Source organism: Callithrix jacchus, chromosome 3 (genome assembly GCF_049354715.1).
Source record: "Callithrix jacchus isolate 240 chromosome 3, calJac240_pri, whole genome shotgun sequence".
In the NCBI taxonomy this organism is placed as follows: domain Eukaryota; kingdom Metazoa; phylum Chordata; class Mammalia; order Primates; family Cebidae; genus Callithrix; species Callithrix jacchus.
In genome coordinates, this window is record NC_133504.1 from 126,649,099 (window position 1) to 126,674,119 (window position 25,021).

Consider the following 25,021-nt stretch of genomic DNA (forward strand, 5'->3'; position numbering starts at 1 on the left):
GCTTATCTGAACTTCTCAAATTCTAATCCTATAGGAGTTTGACTTCAAGTATCAAGCGTAAGCTAAAAATTCCAAGCCCCACAGCCATCTAAATGGACCCCTCCCTCTCATCCAAAAGCATTCCAAAGTTAACCTGAAAAACTAGTTCAGGCCATGATGGAAAGCCTGGGGTAAGACATCCTGTTTACACCCTCCTCCTCTTGGAATTCAGATACAAGTGACCAGCATTAACATTGAAACAGAGATCTTAAGACTTTCTGTAGCAATAAAAAAGTTTTATTCTAGCAATAAAAAAATTCCAAGCTTACTATAGTATAGCATCACATGGTACAAAGCATGCCCTGAAAGAAACTGAAGTATTTTACCCTAAAATATATTTCTTTGACCTATTTTGAAATGGTCCTACAAATCTGTCTGTTGTGGGGAAAATCAACATTGCATAGAGAATCCCTTTCCCTTTCCGGGTCTTTTCCCTGATCCTCTGGCATCTTTTTAAGTCCAATAAGAAACATTTATAATCTATTTTCTCAGAACCCTGCTACCTGGAGGCTTTATCTGTGTAAGAAGAAACTTGGTCTCCACAACCCTTTATTTTAATCCAGATACTCCCTTCTATGGATTCTAGGTCTTTAGATACACTCTTTCAACCAACTGCCAATCTGAAAATCTTGGAATCCATCGAGGACCTGAAAGACTGTCTCCCCACCCCACTCCCCGACCCCTACTTTGAGTTGTCCTGCCTTTCTGGACTGAACCAATGTGCATCTTACATTTATTGATTGATACCTTATGTCTCCCTAAAATGTATAATACCAAGCTGTAGCCAACCACCTTGGGTACATGTCATCAAGACCTCCTCAGGCTGTCATGGGCATATCCTCAATCTTGGCAAAATAAACTTTTAAATTGAATGAGACTTGTCTTAGATACTTTTTGGTTTACAGGAGACAGCAGTTTTTCTCACTGAAAGCTGTATTCTGGCTTTTCATCGTAGAAGAGAAGGAAGACCCATGATTCAGAATCTGGGTTCCAAGTACAAAGAGCAGGCCTAGTATAACCAGTCTGCTTTTCTGAGAGGCTCTTCACAGCTAGGAAGATGAAGCAGAAGGCTCTGCATAGTTCATCAGTGTTATGCTTCTGGGTTTGAAGACAAAGTCTCAGCCAACAATAAAGGCTCCTTGGCCTTTGTTTCTCTGTGTACACATTTCCCTGATGATCTTCTGGAGAGACTGCTGGGCTGAGGACAGGGCTTGGGTGTTCCTGAATAGCCTGGACAAATACCATCTTAAACACACCTCAACAGTCGATTTCTAAATCTCGCTTCTTAGCATGGTTGCCCAACTAGGAACAGCAGAAGAAGAAAAAGGGTAAGAATCAGTGTTCTCTGAACTTAATCAGGCATTGCCTTTTATTCTAAGTCTACACAGGAAAAATTATCTTAAAGTTTTTTGTTAAATAAGGATATTATTTACGTGTTCATTAGGCTAATTTATGGAATAGGATAATTATGGTGTGATAAAAGAAAACCACTGGATAATTATTAGAACATATTTTTGTTTTGTTGTTAATGGAAATGCTGATTGCCCATCAGGCTCTTAAAGGTATAATTTAGAAGAATATTTCCAAGGGCTAAATTTACATACCATTGGCCTAATATCTAAATGGCCTAAAAAGAACCATTGCTTGATAGCCCATAGAATCCAAAATTTAGACAATCACTTTTGATGTTTTTGGAACTTAATGTTTATGATGCAGTCTGAGATTTCCAGTGTGTATAAAATATGAAAGACTGCAGATAAAAATCATTAAATAAGACAAGATGCCAAAAGGCTCTGGCTGCATTATTTTACTTTTTGAATACTCTTCTACTTGTGTTTATTCCATTTCTTAAAAACACTACTTCAAAATGAAAATAATCCTGAACGTAGAAATTTGATTTTCTAATTTTTCCTTCCAAATATAGACATCTCACCACCATTAATGCAAATGATTCTGCAAAGCAACACATTTACAAATGGCTATTAAACTAAATATAACAGTAAGTACGATCCATTAGTTCTAATTTCCTAAACAGGATGAAATTTCAAGTACTGCTCTAGTTTAAAAATCAACTTGGTCAAATTTCCAAGTCACATTTTCTTAATGTCTCACATTATTTTTTTTTAAAATGGTCAATATGCATATAGCTACTTAAAGTTTTTAAAACACTTTCATATGTACTATGTTACTGGAATTCTTACAGCAAGCTTGTAAGAAATGTATTGCAACACCAATTTACAAATGAGGGAAATTAAGTCTCAGAAAGCTTAAGGGTCTTCACCAAACTCATACAGCTAAAATGACCAGGCCATGACTTGAATGTTCACTATACTGTGAACCCCTTACATGTCTGAGGAATAGATTTTACTACCTAAAATTTAGAAGCTATTATCCTGAAATATCTGAGCCTTTTATATAGAAAAACAGTGTTAATGTTTAGTCTCTGTAAAGATAACCTTGAAAAATTTTAATGAGTCCATTTTAAAGTGTTTCATAATATTTAACTGCATAAAATAAAATGGGACAGAGACAGGGAAAGGAGAAGACCAAATAAAGACAACGGTACTTTAAAAAGGATTTAAAGAAAAACAAGAACTGCAGGTTCTAGATGCTAGCTAAGTTATATAATTTTTCTTTTCTAATAAGTTCTTTTCCTCTTTCATTGCTGTGTCATGAACTCCACTGTCACTTGTTCCATGGTCACTTGTTCCATGCCTGAAGGAAGTAGAATTGAAATCCTCATTCATCTATCTGAGATGGAAAGCCCCTCTACCTGCATCACCCTCCCTTCCTACCTGGCCCTTTTAGTTGGCAAATTCCACGTATGCCTCCGATCTTTAGCCAGGCCTTCAAAAAGGCTAACTTCCCTGACTATCCCCACCTTCTCTAACTTTCCCTAGCCTGACCTCTGAAATTGTTCTTATCACCAGGCATTCATTGCTTGACTTGGCTGTGACTCTTACTAGACAAAGAGTTTAAAGACAGGTCTAAAATACCCTATGAAAATAAACCCTGTATTATTCACCTTTGTTTCCTCATTGCCTTACAAAGTGATGGCCTTGCAGTAAGCATTCCATAAATGTTTGTTAAACACATGAAATCCATGTGCTCACACCTGTGTTTTGGCATCTTTATATCATGCACAGAAACAAGCAGGGACACTGGTATCTCCACTAAAGGTGCTCCATCTTGGCCGGATGCAGTGGCTTACACCTGTAATCCCCACACTTCGGGAGGACGAGGTAGGCAGCTCACAAGGTTGGGACCAGCCTGGCCAACATGGTGAAACCCCATCTCATCTACAAATATAAAAAATTAGATGGGTGTGGTGGTGTGCACCTATAATCCCAGCTACTCGGGAGGCTGAAGCAGGAGAATCACTTGAACCCTGGAGGTGGAGGTTGCAATGAGCCAAGATTGTGTCACTGCATTCCCTGGTGACAGAGAGAGAGACTTGGTCTCAAAAAAAAGGTGTTCCATCTGGTGATTGTCAACCTCAGAAACGTCTCCGGGAAGAAGCAAAGGGCCTTTACAGGTTCCAAAACTATGACCATAAGTCCCTACCAGTCATTGTTTAAAAAAATTCCCTACTGAAGTGACTGAAAATCCTATCCTTGTCCAGGATTTCTCAGTGAGATTTTGAAAAAGAGTCTTTCTTTGGGAGAATAGCTGTACAGTGAATTCCTTCCAAATTTAAGATTTTGAAACTCATACTGGTAAGACTTAATTCTAAAGGTACCATTATTACCAAGATGCAGAAAGAACTTCAATAATCATTCCAAAATTACTAGTAGTAAAATAATAATGATTCCAAATGTTTTCAATCAATCATCTCTGGCCAGGCACTGGACCAAAAACTTTGTATGGGTCATCTTCTTAAATTCTCACCACATTTCTATAAGTAAGTTATTACTGTGGTCTCCATATGCCCAAGAAGAAAGTAACATTTAGAAATTCCCCCTTATCTAAGGCTTCACTTCTGCAGTTTCAGTTACTTATGGTGACCCAGGGTCTGAAAATAAGTAAATACATACGGTATAATAAGATGTTTTTTGAGAGATCAAGTGTGAGCGCACATTCACATAACTTATATTACTGAATGATGTTATAATTGTTTTATTAGTAATAATTGTTGTCACTCTCATACTGTTCCTGATGTGTAAATTCAACTTTATCATAGGTATGCATCAATAAGAAAAATCACAGTATATGTAAGGTTTGGTACTGTCCAGTTTTAGACATCCACTGGGGTTTTGGAACATGTCTCACTGAAATAACAGGAAACTGCTATGTAAAACTAACATCACAAAACTAGAAAAGGCAGAACAAAGATTCAAACAAAAGACTGGTTGTCTCCAGAGTCCAAGCTTCACCATGCTAAGCTTGCTAATTGTTATCCAGTGTTCTAAATTCAAGTGGAGAAAAAAAGAATGAGCTTTGGAATTAGACAGAGCTGGAAGCAAATCTCAGTTCTTCCGTTTATCAGCAGACTAACGTTGGACAAATGACTTCATTTCTTTAAAGTGAGTTTCCTCATCTGTATATTGAGAATAATAAATGATTACTTTGTGGCATTAAGAAGAGTTAAATGAGGTGATGTTTGAAAGTATTTATGCCCAATGCTGAGCAGGTAATAGGTCCCTCAATAAATATGTTAAATGGAGGAACATTATAGAGCCCTGAATCAAGAAAGCACCAGTGGGACTGAATGCTGAAGATAGATTTGAGAAAAATTAAAAGACAAAATATTTTGGACTTGTTGAATGCCCGGGTAAAGCAGGTGACAAAGTAGGAAGAATCCAGCATGACATACAACACAAAACTTGATTTCTTCAAATGCTTAGCGCTCTCGAGCATTAAAAGGAAATCTTTCACCAATACTGGTGATTCACAGGTAAATCATTGAAAATTCAGCTATGCATTAAAATATCTGTGTCCTAAATTGTTTAAAGTTTAACCTATGCCACAGTTGCTGAGAAGACCACAAAGTTATCTTCTACATTTAGCGTACTCATCTCTAAAGTGGGGTTGAGGATAATATATAACATGATATAGGTAAATGCTCCTAGCACAGTACCTGAAATAGTGAATAAATGGTACCGATAATTATGATCACATTAGAGTTCTAATATAATCCTAGAAAGAGGGGAAGAGGTAATTGGCAAAAATGAAATTTTTCTCTCCCAAGGGAATAAAGTAAAATACAGCTAGATTGCCACCACATTTAACTCAGATATGCCATCATTTGAACTTTAAGAAGAAATTTCTTTTATCAGTTTGTATCATAGACTTAAAAACATATTATCCATAAAATACCTCCCTAAGAAAGTTCATTCTACCAAGTCTACAGATGCACACATTTTAGCTTGGGAAGGTTGCAGAGAGAGCCTCCCATGCTAAAGCTGCAAAATGAACCGAAGGCTGAGGTGAGCGTGGGTGGTTCAGTGCAACTACAGTGTAAAACAAATACAATTCCTCAGGATAACTGTACCCATTTAAATTATCTTTATTCCCTCAGAATGACACCCTTGTCCTTGAAGGACTATTTTCAGCGGGAACACTTTGTTTTAAAATGAAATGCTTTATTTCTAACTTTTGCCCTACCTATTGTCATCAAAAAGCATTATCTGATAATAGTCTCCCCTCCCCTACCCCAAAAAGAAAGATCATAAACATAGGGTTTCTTTTATTCTTCCTGCCCCACAAACACCAGCTGCCATTAGGAAAGAAAGGTTATAGAAGGAACAACTATATGAAGTCAAAATAAATAAACAAATTTTAAAAAAACGTTGTGGGGCTAGTGTCTTCAAGAAAAATAAAAATATAGTTTAAAGGGAATCGTTTCATGTGCATTGTGTTCTGCATATACCCCAGCTGGGGTAACTAATAAGAAAACATAAACTTCTCTCTTAAAAAGTTCAAGGCGTGCATGGTAAAGGGTAGAATAATCAGAGGTAATGTAGGCAAATAAGAGTTACAAGTTAATAGTTTGAAAATAATAAATAAATAAAAGTTAATGGATTGACAAACACTTATGCAGAATGTCTATCTTGTGCAGAAACTGAAAAAAACACTTTCCATTGCTTCTCCCACCCCTGCTCCACCCCAGTGTAGTTTATGAACCCAACAAAGCTCTGCTCTTGGCACCATTTAAAGCCCAGGCTGGTGCTTCGGGGCTTAGGCCCTCTACTTCACTGTTCTCAACCTCACCTGAAGTTCCCTTCACTCAGAACAAAAAAGAAAAGCCAGGACTCTTATAGAAGCACAGAGCAATGGTTCTTAAGGTTGGCTGATGGGGATCCAAGAAGCCCATGGGCACCTGAAAATTACATGCAACCTTTTGTCCTCCATATTTATTGTGTATTTTTCTGTTTAAAGCATTCACAGTTTCATCATAAGCTCAAGTGGATCCTTGACAGGAGAAAAGTTTACGAACCACTGCATTAGACAGTCCACGCACTGAAAAAGTACATAAGAATGGCTACAGCTCTGTTACTCTATGAGGCTTTGACCTCTAAACAGAGTTCATATTGAAAGATTTTTGTGGTTCAAGCAATGGGAAATTTGGGCTAAGCACAAGAGGGAAGAGATACATAGACTACCACAGTGGGAAAAGGAACCACCACCTGTCTCCTCCAGATGCATTTCACTGGCAAGAGCATGTTCCCCCAGCTAATTCTGAATCACAGAATTTTGGAACTGGAAGAGATCTCAAAGGGCTCAGTCTTGGCCCTCCTGAGGACCAGAGAAGCTAAATACATGTTCAAGGTTATACTCTGAGAACAGTAGCAAGCGCCTTTTCCCAAGTCCTCCTCCATTCCTGCTACCACCATACCACTGGGACAGAAAACAATTAAAAGAATCATCTACTAAAAAACTTTTCTTTTTTTTTTTTTCTAAAAAGCCACTGAGGGAGAGTTCTTAAATGCAGAAGTACTTTTCACTTAACACATCAAATACAATGACAAAAATCAGCCTGTAAAACTGACAAGTAGACATCGTTCTTAAGCCCTGTCTGGATGAGTGCTTTAATATCTGATTACTTGGGATCTAATAAGAAATTGTCAATAAAACATCCATTTGCAGAAAGACAGGTGAGGTAAAATACACAATCTATTGACTTCCAAATGACTGCTAGCAGTTCTTTGAGAATTCAGTACGATCAGCTGGGAAACATTTAAACCAGGTCCTTCCAGGGCTGAGATACACAAGAGAACATATGGCCCCAGCAGAACACTTCAAACAGGCAGCTGTATAGCTATAATTAAATCTGTAGTAGTCACGCTATTATTTATTTAGCAGATTTTTTTAACATACCCTTCACGGAGGTCTCAGAACATGCACCAAATCAGAACAACAAATATACTGAAGAAACGGAAAAAATGAATCAAGAGGAAAGTAAGGCTCTGAAACAAAGGCAGGCAACAACTCTACGGAAATTTGGCCACGAGGTTCTTCATCTGCATATGGGGGCTTCTGACTGAGCCACCAGTAGGTTATGGTTACTTAACTGACATACTGACCTGAGATCCTTTCGCTCCTTTGTTCTAAGTTCCAGCCCAAAGTCAGCTTCTTATTTTTGAATTCCTAGGTGCTGTGGGCCATTTGACATTCAATAAATCACAAAGTCTTTAAATCATTTAAAGACTGACTAGTTTGTGATACCCCACTCAATGAATACATTCCTAACATATAGTCATTTGTTTCTTCTGGAACATTACTGTGAAAGAAGGAGCATCAACTCCAGAGTAAGTTCAAAATCACCTCTGCCCACTCCACAATTCCTGACAAAGTTCATACTTCCTTCTCTGTGCTAGGACATCTAACAGCCTATGTTACTTACCGATTCATCTCACAGTCTATAATGAGACCTCCTAGACAGCAGGGATTGTGCACTGTTCATTTGTGTAGTCCTGATACCTACTGCAGCATTTAAGTGCAAAGAAGGGCTTTAAAAAGTACATATATACATTAGTGACAACGCTCAATTTCCTATATAATTCATCCTTATGTTGAAATCAAATCTGCTTCCATGAAACATCCATCTGTTATTGCAATTTTATATCTGGAGAAAAAACAATGAATCTATTCTCTCTCACTGGAAGGCAACTTTCACAGCTTTATACCCTTTAAGCCTTCTCATCTCTAAAAGTTTTGGGTGAGTTACTTCTATTGTTCTTCTTAGGTTAGTGTCCAGGTATCTCACTTCACTGTTACCATAACTACATCTCCTCAACTATTTCTGAATAATTGACACCTTTGTATAGTCTAAATCTGCTGAAAGTCATAAATTCTCTGTCCAAATAAAGTAGTAATTTTGCATGTTCTTATTCACTTCAGATTTAGAACTTATATAGTTTATCTTATTCTTGTGAAATTCCTGTGGTTTCAAGCCTGTCAAGATCATGCTTCATCTTAATTATATTACTTAATTTTTAGATGGCTAACTTTGTCAGTTTTATGTCATTTGAAAATCTCATAATAATGTATTATGTCTTAATCTAAATTGCTAATACATTTGTTTAGCAGAGCAATACAAACTAAAAAGTGCCATGGCATTAGAAACCTCTCCCACTTTTACACTGGCTATTAATCAACACACTTTGAGTACAGTTGTTTATCCAGCTAAGAACCCTCTGATGTTCATGCAGCTCTCAGTCTGTCAAAGTGCTCACAGCAACATCACTAGGCCCTATAGATGCCACACTACAATGAAGCATCACTAGGCCCTATAGATGCCACACTACAATGAAGTGTCCTGCTCAGAAAAGAAAACATAGTATATAAATACACTTACATTCTTCTACTCAACATGTATAGCAACAACTTAGACCACCGATCGGCAAACTGTTTCTGTGAAAGACCAAACAGTAAATATTTTAGACTTTATGGGCAAACATATAGTATCTGTCACTTATTCTTTTTTTTTAACAGCTCTTTAAAACTGTAACCATGCTGAGTTTGCCAGCCATACAAAACCAAATTACCGGCAGGCTATGGTCCACGAACTATAGATTGCCAGACATCATTTCTCCAATTCTGAAGCCAATGGCCTATTTGTGAAGACAAACACTTAGCCAAAATTTAAAATAAGCAACTATTTGATGACAGTTGTGGTAGGTGTCATGGTAGAAAAGCATAATATTCAGTAAGAGCTTGTAACAGCAGCCCCTAGCCAAGACTGGGGGCGGGGGTGTGTCACAGAAAACTTCCCTGAAAAGGTGACATTTACAGAGAAATAATGGGCAAATACCAGTTGCCTGAACAAAGAAGAGCGTTTCAGTGAACAAAAGCAGCATGTCCAAAGACTCAAAGGCAGGAAGAAGACTGGCATGCTAGTGAAACTGGTTGGAGTGAAGTCAAGAAAGGAGAAAACTTTTATCACCTTTGGACATCAGGCAGGATAACGAAGGTCATGCCAAGGATTCTGGTCCTTATCATAAAGTCAACAGGTAGTCATCAAATGGTTATAAGCCAGGAGTGACACTTTCCATACACTCCATCAGCACAAAAGCCTGTCTTACATTTGCTGTATGTGCCCACAGTGCTTGGTCAGCTTTCTACAGTCTCAGCTTTAAAAAATCACAATGGTTTATATCAACGTTAAAATTATTAGTGCACTACCACAGGCTGGCTAGTGACTTGTTATTTTCAATAAAGGAGAGGGGAAGAGAATACCATCGATATAAAATTTGCCTGTAAATTAGGAAACTAATAAATGGGGAATCATTCTAAATTCCGATCTATTCCAAAACAAAAACAAAAAAAACATGCTAATGTTCTATTTTCCAACTGCCTTTCTCTTGAACTTCTCCAATATTGAAAATGTATTCCCAACAGTCCCCCAACATCTTAACTCATTTCAGCATTAACCCAAAAGTCCACAGTCCAAAGTTTCATCTGAGACAAGGCAAGTCCCTTCTGCCTATGGTGTTTGCCCTATGGGCCCGTTAAATCAAAAGCAAGCTAGTTACTTCCTAGATACAAGAAACTGGCCAAAATGAAGGAGTTACAGGGCCTGTGCAAGTCCAAAATCCAGTGGGGCAGTCAAATTTTAAAGCTCCAAAATGATCTCCTTTGACTCCAGTTTTCACATCCAGGTCACATTGATGCAAAAGGTGAGTTCCCATGGTCTTCAGCAGCTCCACCCCTGTGGCTCTGCAGGGTACAGCCTCCCCTCCTGCCTGCTTTCATGGGCTGGTGCTGTGTGTCTGCAGCTTTTCCAGACACACAGTGCAAGCTGCCAGTGGATCTACCATTCTGGGGTCTGGAGAATAGTGGCCCTCTTCTCACAGCTCCAATAGGGACTCAGTGTGGGGGCTCCAACCCCACATTTCCCTTCTGCACTACCCTAGTAGAGGTTCTCCATCAGGGCCCTACCCTGAAACAGACTTTTGCCTGGGTATCCAGGTGTTTCCATACATCTGACATCTAGGCAGAGGTTCCCAAACTTTAATTCTTGACTTCTGTGTACCCGCAGGCTCAACACCATGTGGAAGTTGACAAGGCTCGGGCTTCCACCCTCTGAAGCCAGCCTGAGCTCTACATTAGCACCTTTCAGCCACAGCTGGAACATCTGGGACACAAGGCACCAAGTCCCTAGGGCACACTATAGCATGAAGACCCTGGGCCTGGCCCATAAAACCACTTTTTCCTATGGGGCCTCTGAGCCTGTGATGGGAGGGGCTACCATGAAGGTTTCTGACATGGTCTGGAGACATTTTCCCATGGTCTTCGGGATTAACATTAGGCTTCTTGTTACTTATACAAATTTCTGCAGCTGGCTTGAATTTCTCCTCAAAAACTGAGTTTTTCATTTCTACTTCAAAACTGAGTTTTTCATTTCTACTTCATTGTCAGGCTGAAAATTTTCTGACCATTTATGCTCTGTTTCCCTTTAAAAATGGAATGCTTTTAACAGCACCCAAGTCAGCTTTTGAATGATTTGCTGTTTAGAAATTTTTTCTACCAGATACCCTAAATCACCTCTCTCAAGTCCAAAGTTCCATAAATTTCTAGGGCAGGGGCAAAATGCCTCCAGTCTTTTTGCTAAAATGTAACAAGAGTCACCTTCACTCCAGTTCCCAACAAGTTACACATCTTCAACTGAGACCACCTCAGCCTGGACCTTATTGTTCATATCACTATCAGCATGTTTGTCAATGCCATTCAACAAGTCCCTATAAGGTTCCAAACTTTCCCACATTTTCCCGTCCTCTCCTGAGCCCTCCAAACTGTTACAACCTCTGCCTGCTACTATCTTTTCAGCAACACCCACTTCTGGTACCAGTTTATTATATTATATTAGTTCATTTTCACACTGCTGTAAAGACACACCCAAGACTGGGAAGAAAAAGATTTAATTGGACTTACAATTCCACATAGCTGGGAGGCCTCAGAATCATGGCGGGAGGCAAAACGCGCTTCTTACATGGTGGCAGCAAAAGAAAATAAGGAAGAAGCAAAAGCAGACACCCCGATAAACCCATCAGCTCTTGTGAGACTTACTCATTATCATGAGAATAGCAAGAGAAAGACTGGCCCCATGATTCAATTACCTCCATCAGGATCTCTCTCATAACATGTGGGAATTCTGGGAGATAAAATGCAAGTTGAGATTTGAGTGAGGACACAGCCAAACCATATCAGTGATGAAAATAATAAGTACTAGATAGTATTAGAAATTCAAGACAAAAGTAATTAACATCAGCTGGAATAGTCAAGGATGGATATAAGGAAAAGCACCACTTGACAAGTTTTGTAGTAAAGGCAAGACTTGGAAAAGCAGAGAGAAAAAGAGAAATTTGGGTCCAACAGTAATGTGAATGCAATAACATTCATGGAATAACAATCAGAAATACATTTCATTAGACTGTGGACAGAACAGTATAGTGCAGAAGTTCAGAGCATGAACTCCAAATAGGCAAATTAACAATGCAAATTTTAAAAATAAGGAATGATATCTACATGAAATGGACTTTCATCCCACCAAATCTTACTGCAAAACAAAACCAAAAGTAAAAAAGCAGTAGCCCATTTAAATAATGAAAATGGCAAGGACAACAAAGATTTGCATAACATGTTGAAGTATATTAAGTATTTTCCTTTTCACAAAACAACTCAGTAGAAAAAGCAGCTCAGACTGAAGTATAATATCTGTATTATGAATCAGAAAACTGAAGTTCCGAAGAGTTAAGGTTTACCATGGTTAAGTGTTCCTATGATCATACTAATAAAAAAGTTGAATAATAACCACTTTTTCATCTTACCAGAAAAAAATTTGAAGATTATAATGATGTGTATTTATCAGACTAAATGAACTAGAGTTGACTCTATCTATGCTGAAAATGAGTATGTAGCAGCCCTGAAGTCAAAGAACCTTGGGGTTTAGCAAAGCACAAGTGAAGATCTGTAAATCAAGTGTGTTCTAACTTTCTAATCACTGTGGTCTGTGGACAAGTCGACTAGCTAATCTACTTTTACTAATTCTACACATGACACTAACTACAAAAAAAAAATAACATTCAAATGTTGTATTTCCTCTAATTTGGAAAACTTTAGACCATTATTTCAAATAATTCTAAAAGCTTTAATATTTTCCATTTATTAGATGAACTAAGCCTTTTACTCGTATTGTTAAACTCTAGATCGTTGCATTCCAATTTATTTCTCTCATCTCTTACCTAACCTTTTATCCAAGGAAGAATGTTTAATTTGGTTAAAACTCTTTTCTTCTGTTGTTTTTGTTCTCTAGAATGGAAAGATGCTTCTAAAGTCCCTGGTTTCTCTTTGATTGATGGCTTTGGCCCACAGAGTTGTCTTTCACTGAACTCCAGCTGCACTTTACCATCAGCACCACAGTTTATTTGGTGTGAATAATCGGCTAAGATACAGACTCAGAATTTGAGATTAGATATTATACTTTTTTTTGTTACATCAGTCTTTTTTCACTGACCTCCACCAATCACATCTACAGTATCAGCACATAACATTGAGTATTTTAATCACTGTGGCAACAGAAACATCCATGCTGTCACCATAAGACCTTTAAAATTTTTTTAATTATTCATTTTTTAATAGTAATTCTGGTAATTAGCCTATTCAGCATGATGTGTCCCTCAAAGACAAACCAAAGGCCAGAAACACTGATTGAACATCTGTTTGTTCCACTGTAGCTTTCAGGGACCTAAAAAGACCTTTATCCAACTAGGCAGAACTCATTATACTCACTAAGAGCAGAGGCGCTAGGATCAGAATGCAGCTCTACCACTTAAATGCTATTTAACTTTAGGGAAATTACTTAATCTCTTCATGCCTCAAGTTTGCCAATATGTAAAACAGAGTTGCCATTACCAACCCCAAAGCATTAGCTGTAAGTAAGTGTCCAAACTATGCCAGTTGTTAATTATTGCTTACATAGAAATAGACTCAATACTATCAGACAGAGCTACCGAGGGATCAACAGTACAGATAATTTTGAGGTTCAAAGCTTACAATCACTCCCTATGCAATGACTCAGTTACTTCCTACCCTCTTATATGTGTATGCATGGAACATTGATTAGGCAGGAATGTCATCTTGGCATGATTAATCACTGGCTTTCAGACTGCAGAAAACATTACTGCTGCCATTTTAACATGGTGGCAAAAAAAAAAAAAAAAAGAATTGTTTTCATTTCAGTTCAGTTCTAGGGAGTGAAACCAGCCCATTGGTAGGTGACACATGGAGAAATCAGGAAGCTCTGCTGGTGACTGATAAGGTCATGAGATTCTGCTGAGGCACACAAAATCAACGAGCCACCGGATCAATCAGACAAGTGAGTGGGAACAGTGAGAAGCTCTTCTCTTTCTAAAGAACAGGAAAAGCTTCCTCCCATGGTGTGACCTCTTCTTAAATTTACTCTGCAGGGATTCCCTACTGAGAGCGAAATTGGGGAATGGTAGAATCTGCAAATATGACCCAACATGTTAAAAAAAATTGTTGGCTGATCTTTATATTAGCCATTTCAGTTAACCACACTCCTTCAAAGCTCCTAATATAGCACTCCAGATAAGATATACGCTTTTTATTTAACTAACAGTACAGTCTAGATGCATGTTCACTTAAAATTCTCTTGGGAGTTGGGGGAAGGAAAAGAAGGAAATGTAGCTCCAAGCTGCAAATGTGTTGAATAATGTTCAAAGGGAACACTTGTCCAACTTCTTTTGCAATTTTTCTTTTTGTTCCAAATGCTGACCACCAAGAAGGGCTCTTGAGATCAAGCCATTTTTTGGTTGCCAAGGAAATTCCCACAGAGCCTGAAAAGTGCTCTCAGAGATGGAAACAGCAACATCTTCAGTCAAAGCAAGAAGAAACAGACAGGTGGCCAAGTCTACGATCACTGCACCTTTCACCTCCTTACTTCAGAATGTGGTGATTATCCAGCTCAGACATTGAATTAGACCAGGAAAATAAACCCAGTTTTTATTTCTATACTTTAAGCTTCTGACATAAGCCCCCAAAGTGAGTTGGGAGGCAAATGCTAGATACTGAGATTCTTTTCACTTTGAGTCGCTAAGCTTTTAGTGGAGTGAAACATAAAGAAAAAACTCAAATCTGACCGACAAATAGTATCTTAGCAGTGGAGGAGGATTTAGCAAAGTGTTGAAGAGATCTAGGACACAACTCCTAGAATCTTTTGGGAAGGTAATTAAATTTGTAATACACAGTAATCCAGCAATTCCACTTATAAAAATTTCTCCTCCAGAAATACTCCTGAAAGAATGGAGAAAAATTACAATGAGGGTACTTCTTAAAGGCTTATTTGTATAAGCAGCCTATAAGCAGAGAATTGAAAATAACTCATATCTAGTCATAGAAGACTTTCAATAAAATATGATTCATATATACTATATGGCCTTTAAGAATAAGGTAGGTATCCAGGATATTGTTAGGTTAAAGAAAATCAAATTTTAGAACAATGCAATCAATCCCATTTTTTTATTTATATATAAATATATAAGTATTCATGTATCAGAAAAGTTCATTAGACTCAACATCAACCTGCTAATGGCAGTTACTTTGAAGGATTCAAATTTAAGAATTTTCACTTTTTATGTTGTTCGTTTTTGCTTTGTTTAAATTTGACAGCATTGTTGTGTATTTTGAATCAGAAAATTCTAAAGTTTTAAAAAATATTGTAGATAATAACATGTTAATATAAGTAAAGAATGATTCTGTGGGCTGGGCATAGTGGCTCACGTTTATAATCCCAGCACTTTGGGAGGCCGAGGCAGGTGGATTGCTTGAGCCCAGGAATTCAAGACCACCCTGGGCAACATGGCAAAAGTGCATCTTTCCAAAAAAAATTTCTTTATATATATATATGTGTGTGTGTCTGTGTGTATACATTTATACACACACACACACATATTAGCTGGGCAGGTGGTACACACCTGTAGTCCCCACTACTTGGGAGGCTGAGATGGGATGATATCTTAAGCCCAGGATGTAGAGGCTGCAGTGGGCCAAGATTATGCCACTGTACTCCAGCCTGGCCAATAGAGTGAGACTCTGTCTCAAAAAGAAAAAAAAAATAAAAAATGATTCATGTATATATTTACAATTACTATAAAGTTTTTAAAACTGTACTCTTAAGAGTGTTTATCACAAGGTACTGCTATTTTCTGGTTTTGTAACAGTTTGCCACTTCCAAAAAAAAAATACTCATTTCTTTTATGAAGACTTCATCAGACGTATGTAATTTGTGATGTAAGAGTATACCTCCATCACAGACTATTGCTGACAGCATGCTACTGTTCTCTGAAATATATTCTAAGGGTCTTCCTGGTATTGACATACTGTCAGAGTGATACATATTGAAAAGAGAAAAAAGTGACATCAAATGTAATACTGCCAGTTTATTAAGATATATCATAGCTACAATTTCTTTTGTTAAACGTCGAATACAGAGATGCAGTGCTACTGGAGTTCAATTCTTTCACAGGGGCAGGTAAGAATGTGGCACAGAATCCCTTTTTTGGCTGTGCTGTCCTGTTCCTACACATCCTGATGCTCCTTTCTGAACCATAAAAACTAAGAAGGTTTCCTGTCACCATTCCTCTAGCAAGGCCTCCAGTGAAGGTTTCATGAGTCATGTGTCATTAGCCAGGTGGCATGCCTGATGTTAGCCAACAGTAACATTAAAAGGACCACAGGTGCAGATATAATTACTCAAAAATTCAATCTCACTATTCTCGGTGGCCTACACCCACTTCTAGTGCATTAAATATTTCAATAATATTTACTAATTAATAATGTAATATAATTAACAATACATGGATGACCTTTTAACTATGAAACTCTTTTTCTTTCTTACACTATTTCTATGGCACAGAAGAACTTCCTTTGCTGATAATAATAGTCTTAATGGCTGTGGCTAACACATTAAGGAATGGGCTCCCATGGGTCTGTGAGCTCTCATTTTAATGCACCAGGGTACTCATACAGTACTTAATATAGGAATAACACCAGATGATCCAAAACATTGGCAAATTCCTCCATCCTATCACATTGCATCTCCAGTGAGCTTTTTAAAATGCAAATCAGAGCATGCAACTCTCTAGGTAAAAATCCTAAAAGAGTATCTCACTGTACTTAGAATAAAATAAAAAGGTCCTCCTGCATATTTTCCTGACCTTATCTACTGCTGCACACCTGCTACATTTGCTCCAGCCACTTACGACATTTTTTTCCTGTTTCTTGAATACACTATCTTCATTTCTGCCTTAGGCCTCTACTCTTGCTTCTTGCTCAGCCTTGAAACCTCTCTCTCCAGATCCTCTCCTCACTAGCTAACCCTCTTACCTAAGATAGTTTTCCTGTACCTCTCCACATTACCCTGCTTTATTTTCAAGACAGCAGTTTTCATTATGTAAAATTATCCTACATATTTACTTGTTTTTCTTGTTTACTTTTTGTCTCTTCCCAAAAGTATGGAAGTTCCATGAGTCAAAAGATGTATCTGTTTCATTCACTTATGGAACCCACAACTAAGAACATTTTCTAGCACAGAATATACATTTTAGATGAATGAATGAATTCAGATCACAGCTACATGCAGTGATGGGGTGATTTAGGAATTCAAATTTATTGTAGCTTCAGTCACTTAAAACCAAAGCTCTAAACTTCACAAAAGGCTCCTTTTTTCCTAAGTGAATACATAAGACAGAGCTCAGTTTACTTCATATATACTCATCTGCTTCATTTTAAGGCTGACACAAAACCTGGCCTTAAATGAGTGCTAGTTTTCTGTTTCAGACAAATACTGCTTAAGAAAGTATATTAACAAATTCAGAGATGCAACTGTCCCAATTTCAAAACACATACCTTCTTTAAATCAGTATTAATACCAATGCTTCTCAAACCCTACCCATAACTATCAACTGTTTAAGCTTTAAGATTTTGGGAGAAGGATAGAATGGAAAAAGGAAGCTATCTTAACCCAAATTTCTTCTAGAGAGGGAAAAGATAATGACAAACATGTTTTGCTAATTATCTAAGCACAAGCTGTCCCCCTGTGAAAGGGGCCCAAAGAAAATCATTGCAAAGCCATACAAGTTCCCCTCAGGGACACCTTGCTGAAGGAAAGCTGTAGCTGCTGAGCCAGAGAGATGCTCACCAAAGTCACCAAAACTGTAGTGACTAAGGACCTCTAAAGACCATAACTACCTTCTTACAACACTCCTTTGTTCTTAGGTTTTCACAGATGTGATTCCATCTGAGCTCCTCTGACATAGTAATGTCTCACTGGTCCCTGACTGAAAACATGCTTAAGACAATTATTATAACCTCAGAAAACATGAACCTTTCTTAGCCATTGTACCTCCTCTGAGAGGTGAAGTAAGACCATTCATATTCAGTGTGAACTGTAGGTTTTTTTCACTGCGCCATGGAAAGGAAAAGGAGGTGGTTTTGTATGTTTCCTTCACTATAAGCATGAAATAACTATTAATGCTAAGAGAAGCTTTATGTGAGCCCTGTGATGGAACTATATGTTCAAAATCATGAGAAGAAGTCATCTCAGTGGACTGGGTTGACTATCATGTATATGCAAGAAAAGAATTAGGGGTTGTTCAATCATAGGATGTTTCCTTCTAGATTTCATTTTAAGATAGTTATGCTTAGAAACTTTAAACTTATACATGGCTTAATGGTTTCATCCTCTTACTTTCTGACAAAATATTTAAATTCAGATCTATTTCTTAAAAGACCAAGACTTCAAACATAGGAATCAAGGCAGCCAAATATATTTAAACATAATAAGCAATAGACAGTACTAAAAATTATAATATACTTTAGAAATTAACCTGACGTAAAACTCCACCATGAGATCTATGGAATAGATTCTCAGATTAGCTAGCTAAATAATGAGTATCACAGAAATAATAACCAGATAAGCAGTTACAAGGTTGTATGGACCTCAAGGGTCCCCCTGAGAATCTGTGGGATATTTCTACATAATGTATCCACTGCAGTCTACAGACTACAATTTCACTTCAGGTTGGACATGTAATTGTGACATGTTATTGTATTATTAATAAACTTGGAAAAAGTCAACCTTTTTAAAGTCGTTGCACACTAAGCAACGTATTTCTACAAGAGTTAAAGCTAAGAGGTAAAATGATGAAAAAGCTCTTTCTTATCCTCATAGCTGAACCCATGTTCACATGAAAACTGTAATTAAAACCACTGTATTTGATAAGCACCCATCTCATATGTATGTAAACTTTTAAAAGAACAGAAAAAGAATAAGAAGAAATGGAAAAACAAATCAAATATAATCAAGAAAGATAATTAGATAATGTAAAAAAAAAACACTCCATAACAACAAAATAGAAGAGATTATTTATGTAGATTTACAACGAGATGAACTCCAGATGTATTTTTTAAATCTACTTCTCCACAGGTGTTTTTCTGCTTAATAAATATAACATCCAAGTTGGAATATGGTTGAAGCACTGAATCACCTAAATTCTGGCTATGCTCTTCTGCTGTTAACTATTTTAAGCTATTTTTCAATAAAGCAGCCGCTACTGAAATCATAAGTACATAAGCTTGGCAAAGCCAGAAAGAAAAAGTACAGCCCACAGATTTGTTTCTTCTGTTTTCCCAAAACAGAATCTCATAAAAAATATGCCCTAAAATTCTGTCAGTATGTAGCTGTCAGAAAGAGTAATTCTGTTCCTCTTCATAACTCTGAACATTAAGCCCATTCCCTGTGCTACTAAGAAGTTAGATAGCTCCAGTATGTTGCAAGGCACCATTACAACTATTCAAATTGTATCCAGGCAGAATAATCAGTCAATCAGAAATTTCAGTTTTTGGGGAAAACAGAAATTTTTTTGGATGGAAGTTTTTGGGGCCAACTTGGACAAACACACAAGACAAATTTGAGTTTCCTGCCAGGATTACTACCAGGACATTGGCTAATTAATTATAAAAACTTTCTCAAAATAAATGTAAGCCTGGAAACCTTTTTTTCCCTGTCCAAACAGAGAAAAAACAAGTTAAAAAAATTAAAGCTAGGGTTTACCACAGCTTCATCTTACTTGCAAATCCACTTTCCTTTTTATTGCCCTAAAATGATCTAGGAGTTTTTGTATTTGAAGTTACCAAAGTAGTAGGTGTAAAAACTGAAATCTTAGTTTGATTTCTGTGCCTAAACCTTTGGTTGTAAAAGAGATGATGGATTAGTTACAAAGCTTCTCTTCAAACTCTGGTAGGAAGAAAGAATGGAGTTTCTTCCTCTTTTGAAGAACTCATTGGATTAACTATAGCTACTGCCATAAGATACAAATTAGATTAATAGTTGTTCTTACAATTTTATATTCATCAACCTTCCTTTGCTGGCTTTGAAAAAAAAAAAGGAACAACATTCCTAAATTAAATTCTCCTGGCTTCATCTTAACATGAACCTTGATGACTATGAGATGTTAGAGATATACACTGATGATTCTGGTTTTAAAGACTCCATTCTTATGGGCTTATAACAAAATTAATACCCACAAAAAATGTTCCACATATTTCTTCTACTACTGGAATCAAAATTTTATGTAATATGCATCTTAAGCCATTAAATTTCTTCCACATATGCCTAGATATGAAAAGACCCAGTAAGTTAGTAAATTTCTCTGTAAGCATTTACCAGCTGCTTCTTGTCAAATTCCTGGCAAGAGGAGAGCTGCCCTTAATAAAAGAAGCCTTCCTCAAAAGCTCCATCAACAAGCTATTTCTAAGCCTAATTACTACACTGCCTTATCCAGTATTAAGACCCATGGCAAGCCTTACAAATAATCAGCATGAGTTGGTAAACAATGAATGGAGACAAAGTATGTGAAACTGATTTAAGGAAACTTCTAGTGGCCTGAGTTCTCCATTTTCCACTACAGGTAGCTATCTACCAAGGTACCCATATTTAAATGCTCTTCTTCCTGATCATTCCAAGAGGTAGACAGATATAAGGGAGGTGACAATTCACATTAGCATCTGAAGGAGGAGCAGCTCAAGGACTCAAGAATGTATCTCAATGTAAAGAGGTAGGAAAGTAATTAGTCCTGACCTAAACAGAGTCCCTCTTCTGGGGAACACAAACGAATAAATGAAGATAAGGAAGATAACATCAGCTTTCAGAGAATCATAAAGGTCATCAAGAAGTTCTGAACTTAAAACGATAGGAAGCCACTATTTGTTTTTAATCTAGAGTAGAAAAATGAGGGCAACAATGTAAAAAACATATTGAATTGAGAGAAAATGAGGACAAGAGATGAATTCCAACAGCTCTTCTAGCAATTCAAATCTGAGATGATGATACTACAAGGAAGGAAGGAAGGAAGGAGGGAAAGAAGGAAGGAAGGAAGGAAGAAAGGGAGGGAGGGAGGGAGGGAGGGAGGGAGGGAGGGAGGTGGGATGGAATGGAATGTACACCCTTCCCATATTTTTAGAATTCACCAAGGCCTATAAATCTCTATCACTACTACAAGTACTGTCAGTTAAAGAGGAATACCATCATAAATATGGGTTTTGGGGAAAAAAATTTAAAAAAACTAAAAACAGCAAAGTATGAAAAGAGAAAACTTCAAACCCACCTACTTAAAAGACAGAAAGGAAAAGAACAAGTCATCCCTCAGTACCTGTGGGTCATTGCTTCCATGACCTCCATCAGATAACAAAATTGGAGAATGCTGAAGTCCCTGATATAAAATGGCATACTATTTGCACATAACCTACACACATCCTCTCAAACACTTTAAATTGCTCTAGATTACTTATAATACCTAATACAATATAAATGCTATGTAAACAGTTGTTACGATATATTAGAGACTAACGGCAAGAAAAGTAAGTCTCTACATGTTCAGCACAGACACAATTTTATTTTCATTCTGTCCATGGTTGGTTGAATCCATGGATGCAGAACCATGGATACAGAGGGCTAACTGTACAATCAGCACATCAAGCATGAAGCCAAATAGAATCACACTCTACTATATCAAAAAGCAAAATGGTAAGTTAAAAGAGCAAGAATCAGATATTTGATTTTCTGAGGTGAGTTATGTACTATAGTTTCCATTTAGCATAGAACAAAACTGCTGTCCATCATTACACAACCAGGAATAAGCGGCAAGACCAAATTTTCTTGCTTCATGTTCCTTCTTCTTTCCAATATATACTACTTCCCCTCTAACCCCAGGGAAAGTCTAGGATTTCTATGATTTTTTAAATATGCTGCTTTCATTTCTTCAAAACTTTGAAATTTTTTTATTTAAGAATCATTTTTCAATATATTCTTAAAATATAATTTTCTTGCACAGATATTTACCCAGCTGGAAAAATGGCCCAGTTCATACCATATTCTCTTCAAAAGAAAGTAAACAGATACTCAAAACCTGATTGCTCTTCATTCAACTATACATTTTAAAAGACAAATATATAGCTAGTGAGACAACTATCATCTTTCCCTACAGTATCCCCCAAAAGTTAACAACATCAGCATTTCTTAGCATTTCTTTTTTTTTTTTTCCTGGAGACAAATCTCCCTCTGTCACCCAGGCTGGAGCTCCGTGGTGTCATCTCAGCTCACTACAACCTATGCCTCCCAGGTTCAAGCAATTCTCATGCTTCAGGCCCCTGAGTATCTGGGATTACAGGCCTGCACCACTGTACCTGGCTAATTTTTGTGTTTTTAGTAGAGACAGGGTTTCGCCACATTGGCCAGACTGGTCTCCAACTCCTAGCCTCAACTGAGCTGCCCACCTCAGCCTCCCAAAGTACTGGGAGTACAGGCATGAGCCATTGTGCCTGGTCAGTATTTCTTCACAATTTACCAAAATATTTTTTTCATAAATTATCTCACTTAATCCCTAGAATAAACAGAAGGCAGAGATTACTGCTATTTTTTAAAGCTGAGACAACTATTACTCTAAGACTTAAATTGCTCAAGTGAATGCATCTGCAACAACTGAAGTAGACTCAAATTATTTCCTTCTGATTCCAGCTCCCTTCACACACTGCTTCTCCTTCTCTCAGGAAAAGTCCAAACTGCTGTCTGTACATAAAGGTCCATTTTAAGTGAGGCAACCATCACCCCTAATCCTTTCTCAGCATCTTTTAGACATATGTTGTCTTACATTTCAAAGAAGCAAGAATATTTCGCTTACCTGGTCCTTCTCTGGTTTATCAGAAATGTCATTCAGACTGGAGGAAGTCAGATTCCTGTGGGTCATGGCTGGGCTACCTGGAAAAACACAAGTAAATGCTAATTAAAGATGTGTTTTCAAGAGCACAAAGACTTTCTAATTAATAAACACCAATAGATGATGATGGAAATGGAAATGATACTTTTAACCACTCTAGGATTCTTCTGAAGAGTTTTCCAGAGGCCAGGTTGGAATAAGAACATAGTTAAATGCCAAGTATGTAAAATCTCAAATACCTGGTTTAGGGCTTATTGCCTGGTTCAATTTGAAGATAAGCTAAACTTTGAAAAAAACTTCTAAGACAGGAAGCATAAACATAACTTTGCTCCAGGTTTGGTTCACTCTGTTATTCCCCTTTACATACGTGTGAATATACCTGGTTTTCTTTCCTTTTCCTGTTGCCTGCAGAGAACAGCTGTTTCCTCATCTTCAGCAGAGCTGACCCCGGATGCCAGGCCCAGGCCTCCTGTCCCCAGGCCTTGGCAGCCCTTCCTAGAATGCTGCTCACTCAGATCAACCTGCAAAGCCTTGGTCAAGTGTTTCCTTCTCTGGCTAACACTTGGATCTAGAATATTTCTCCTTAGTGGGCATCTGATCTAGAATCCTCACTCTATGCCTCAACAGAGTTATCACAGGCTCTCTTACTTCTCTGCACTCCTGTTTGCCAGAATAAAATAAGCATATCCTCTTTTACCCCTTAATATGTTAAAACACTTCAAGTGAAAGGATGGATGTCATCCGAACACTACATGGGAACCAATCTTCCTGACCATATGGCAGCTGTCAGTATGGTTCACTGGTAACCCATCCAATGATTTAAGACACTATCATACATGAATAGAGAGGAAAGACATGTAGAAGAGCCACAGACTGTTTTCAAATAGACCATGTTAATCAACTTCAGAACACTGAACTTTCATTCTGCAGTTGTACCTGAAATTTAGGCTCACCAAGCAAAAAGACTAACTTTTCAAAGCCAAGATGTTTGACCCAACTGCTGCAGGGTGCTGAGTAATGCATTCATCCTTAATCCTCAATGATCTGACTCAGGCTGGTCTTCACAGCAAGAGGACAAGGGTTGAAAAGAAGCACTGAAGTTCTAACATAGCTTCACATTTGCTTCCCAATAATTTTTTAGATTACAGACTTTAATTCCTTCAGATAGAAACTTTAACATATAACTTCGCAAAACATTAAAAGCTACTCCTAATAAGCTAATGCCTATATAAGAGCAGCTCTTTAAATAATATCATTCCTTTTAACTAACAGATCAGAAAAATTATAATATCCTTGAACTGGCAAGACAGGATATTTTCCACTCTGCTGCATTTCATTGAGTAAGCATGGCCTAGATCTCTTAAATCTTTTACCTGGTTGGGTGTTTTATTCTAGGAAAATTTGAGCTCAGGGCATTATTCAAAGGAAAATAACATTTGAAAATGTGCTTTATGTGCAAAATTAAAAGAAACTCTTTGAAGAACACATTTTCTTCTTTGAGCCATGTATTAGATTTCTAGTGTCCACTCAATACAAAAGATACCAGGGACAATCCTGAATGCCCCCCAAATAATGCTGTGATTGAAGCTAATAGAAAATGATGAGTACAGACAATTTTGCACTTTACATTTAAAAACAAAACCAGCTATTTGGACTAACTGGGTAAAAGTTCTGCCCGAATAAGTGAAGAAATCTGAATTATACAATCCTAAAACAATAAAGCCTTAGCAATTCTAATCATAAGTTAAAAATCGCTTATGTAAATAAATAGGTAAGACAAATTTCTACTCATCAAGTCATTTATATGTAAGTGGCAGTACTGAAATAAATTTAAAGCAGGTTTCCATTGAGTAATTTAAATTTCCAAGGCGATAGCCTAAAGTCATTGATTTGCTTTGGGCACACTTCGTAAATATTGCAAAGGGACATTTCAGCCCAAGCTGTCCTAACTGCTGCAAAATCTGAATAGGTAGAAGCCAAATTAATGAGGTTTTCTTTGTAATGGTAATCTTGATTGGTGTGACAGCTTTTTCATGAAACCTTAGATACCATCTCATCATTCTTCGCATTTCTGAAAGACAATGATAGTATGGCTATCTATATTTATGCTATATGAGGAGCAAGAGAAAGGTACACGTCCAAGACAAATGCAAGAACCAGAAGAGGGAGAGAAGACTAGTATTAAGAAATAATTAAATCTGTTTCCGTTCCTAACTTTCTCTGATTCTCATTAATAAAAGTAACTAATA

At 37.3% G+C, this 25,021-nt stretch overlaps 1 protein-coding gene across 40 annotated transcripts in view; it reads right to left on the reverse strand.

Moving 5' to 3' along the window:
- SLC4A4 (solute carrier family 4 member 4) overlaps positions 1 to 25,021 on the reverse strand; it is a 498,924-nt gene that overhangs the window by 154,886 nt on the left and 319,017 nt on the right. For all 40 annotated transcript variants that reach the window (XM_078367118.1, XM_078367121.1, XM_078367115.1 and 37 more), the window contains one exon: positions 22,737 to 22,813. In XM_078367118.1, the coding sequence (XP_078223244.1) occupies positions 22,737 to 22,813 (77 nt within the window). The remainder of the gene's footprint in view (positions 1 to 22,736; positions 22,814 to 25,021) is intronic.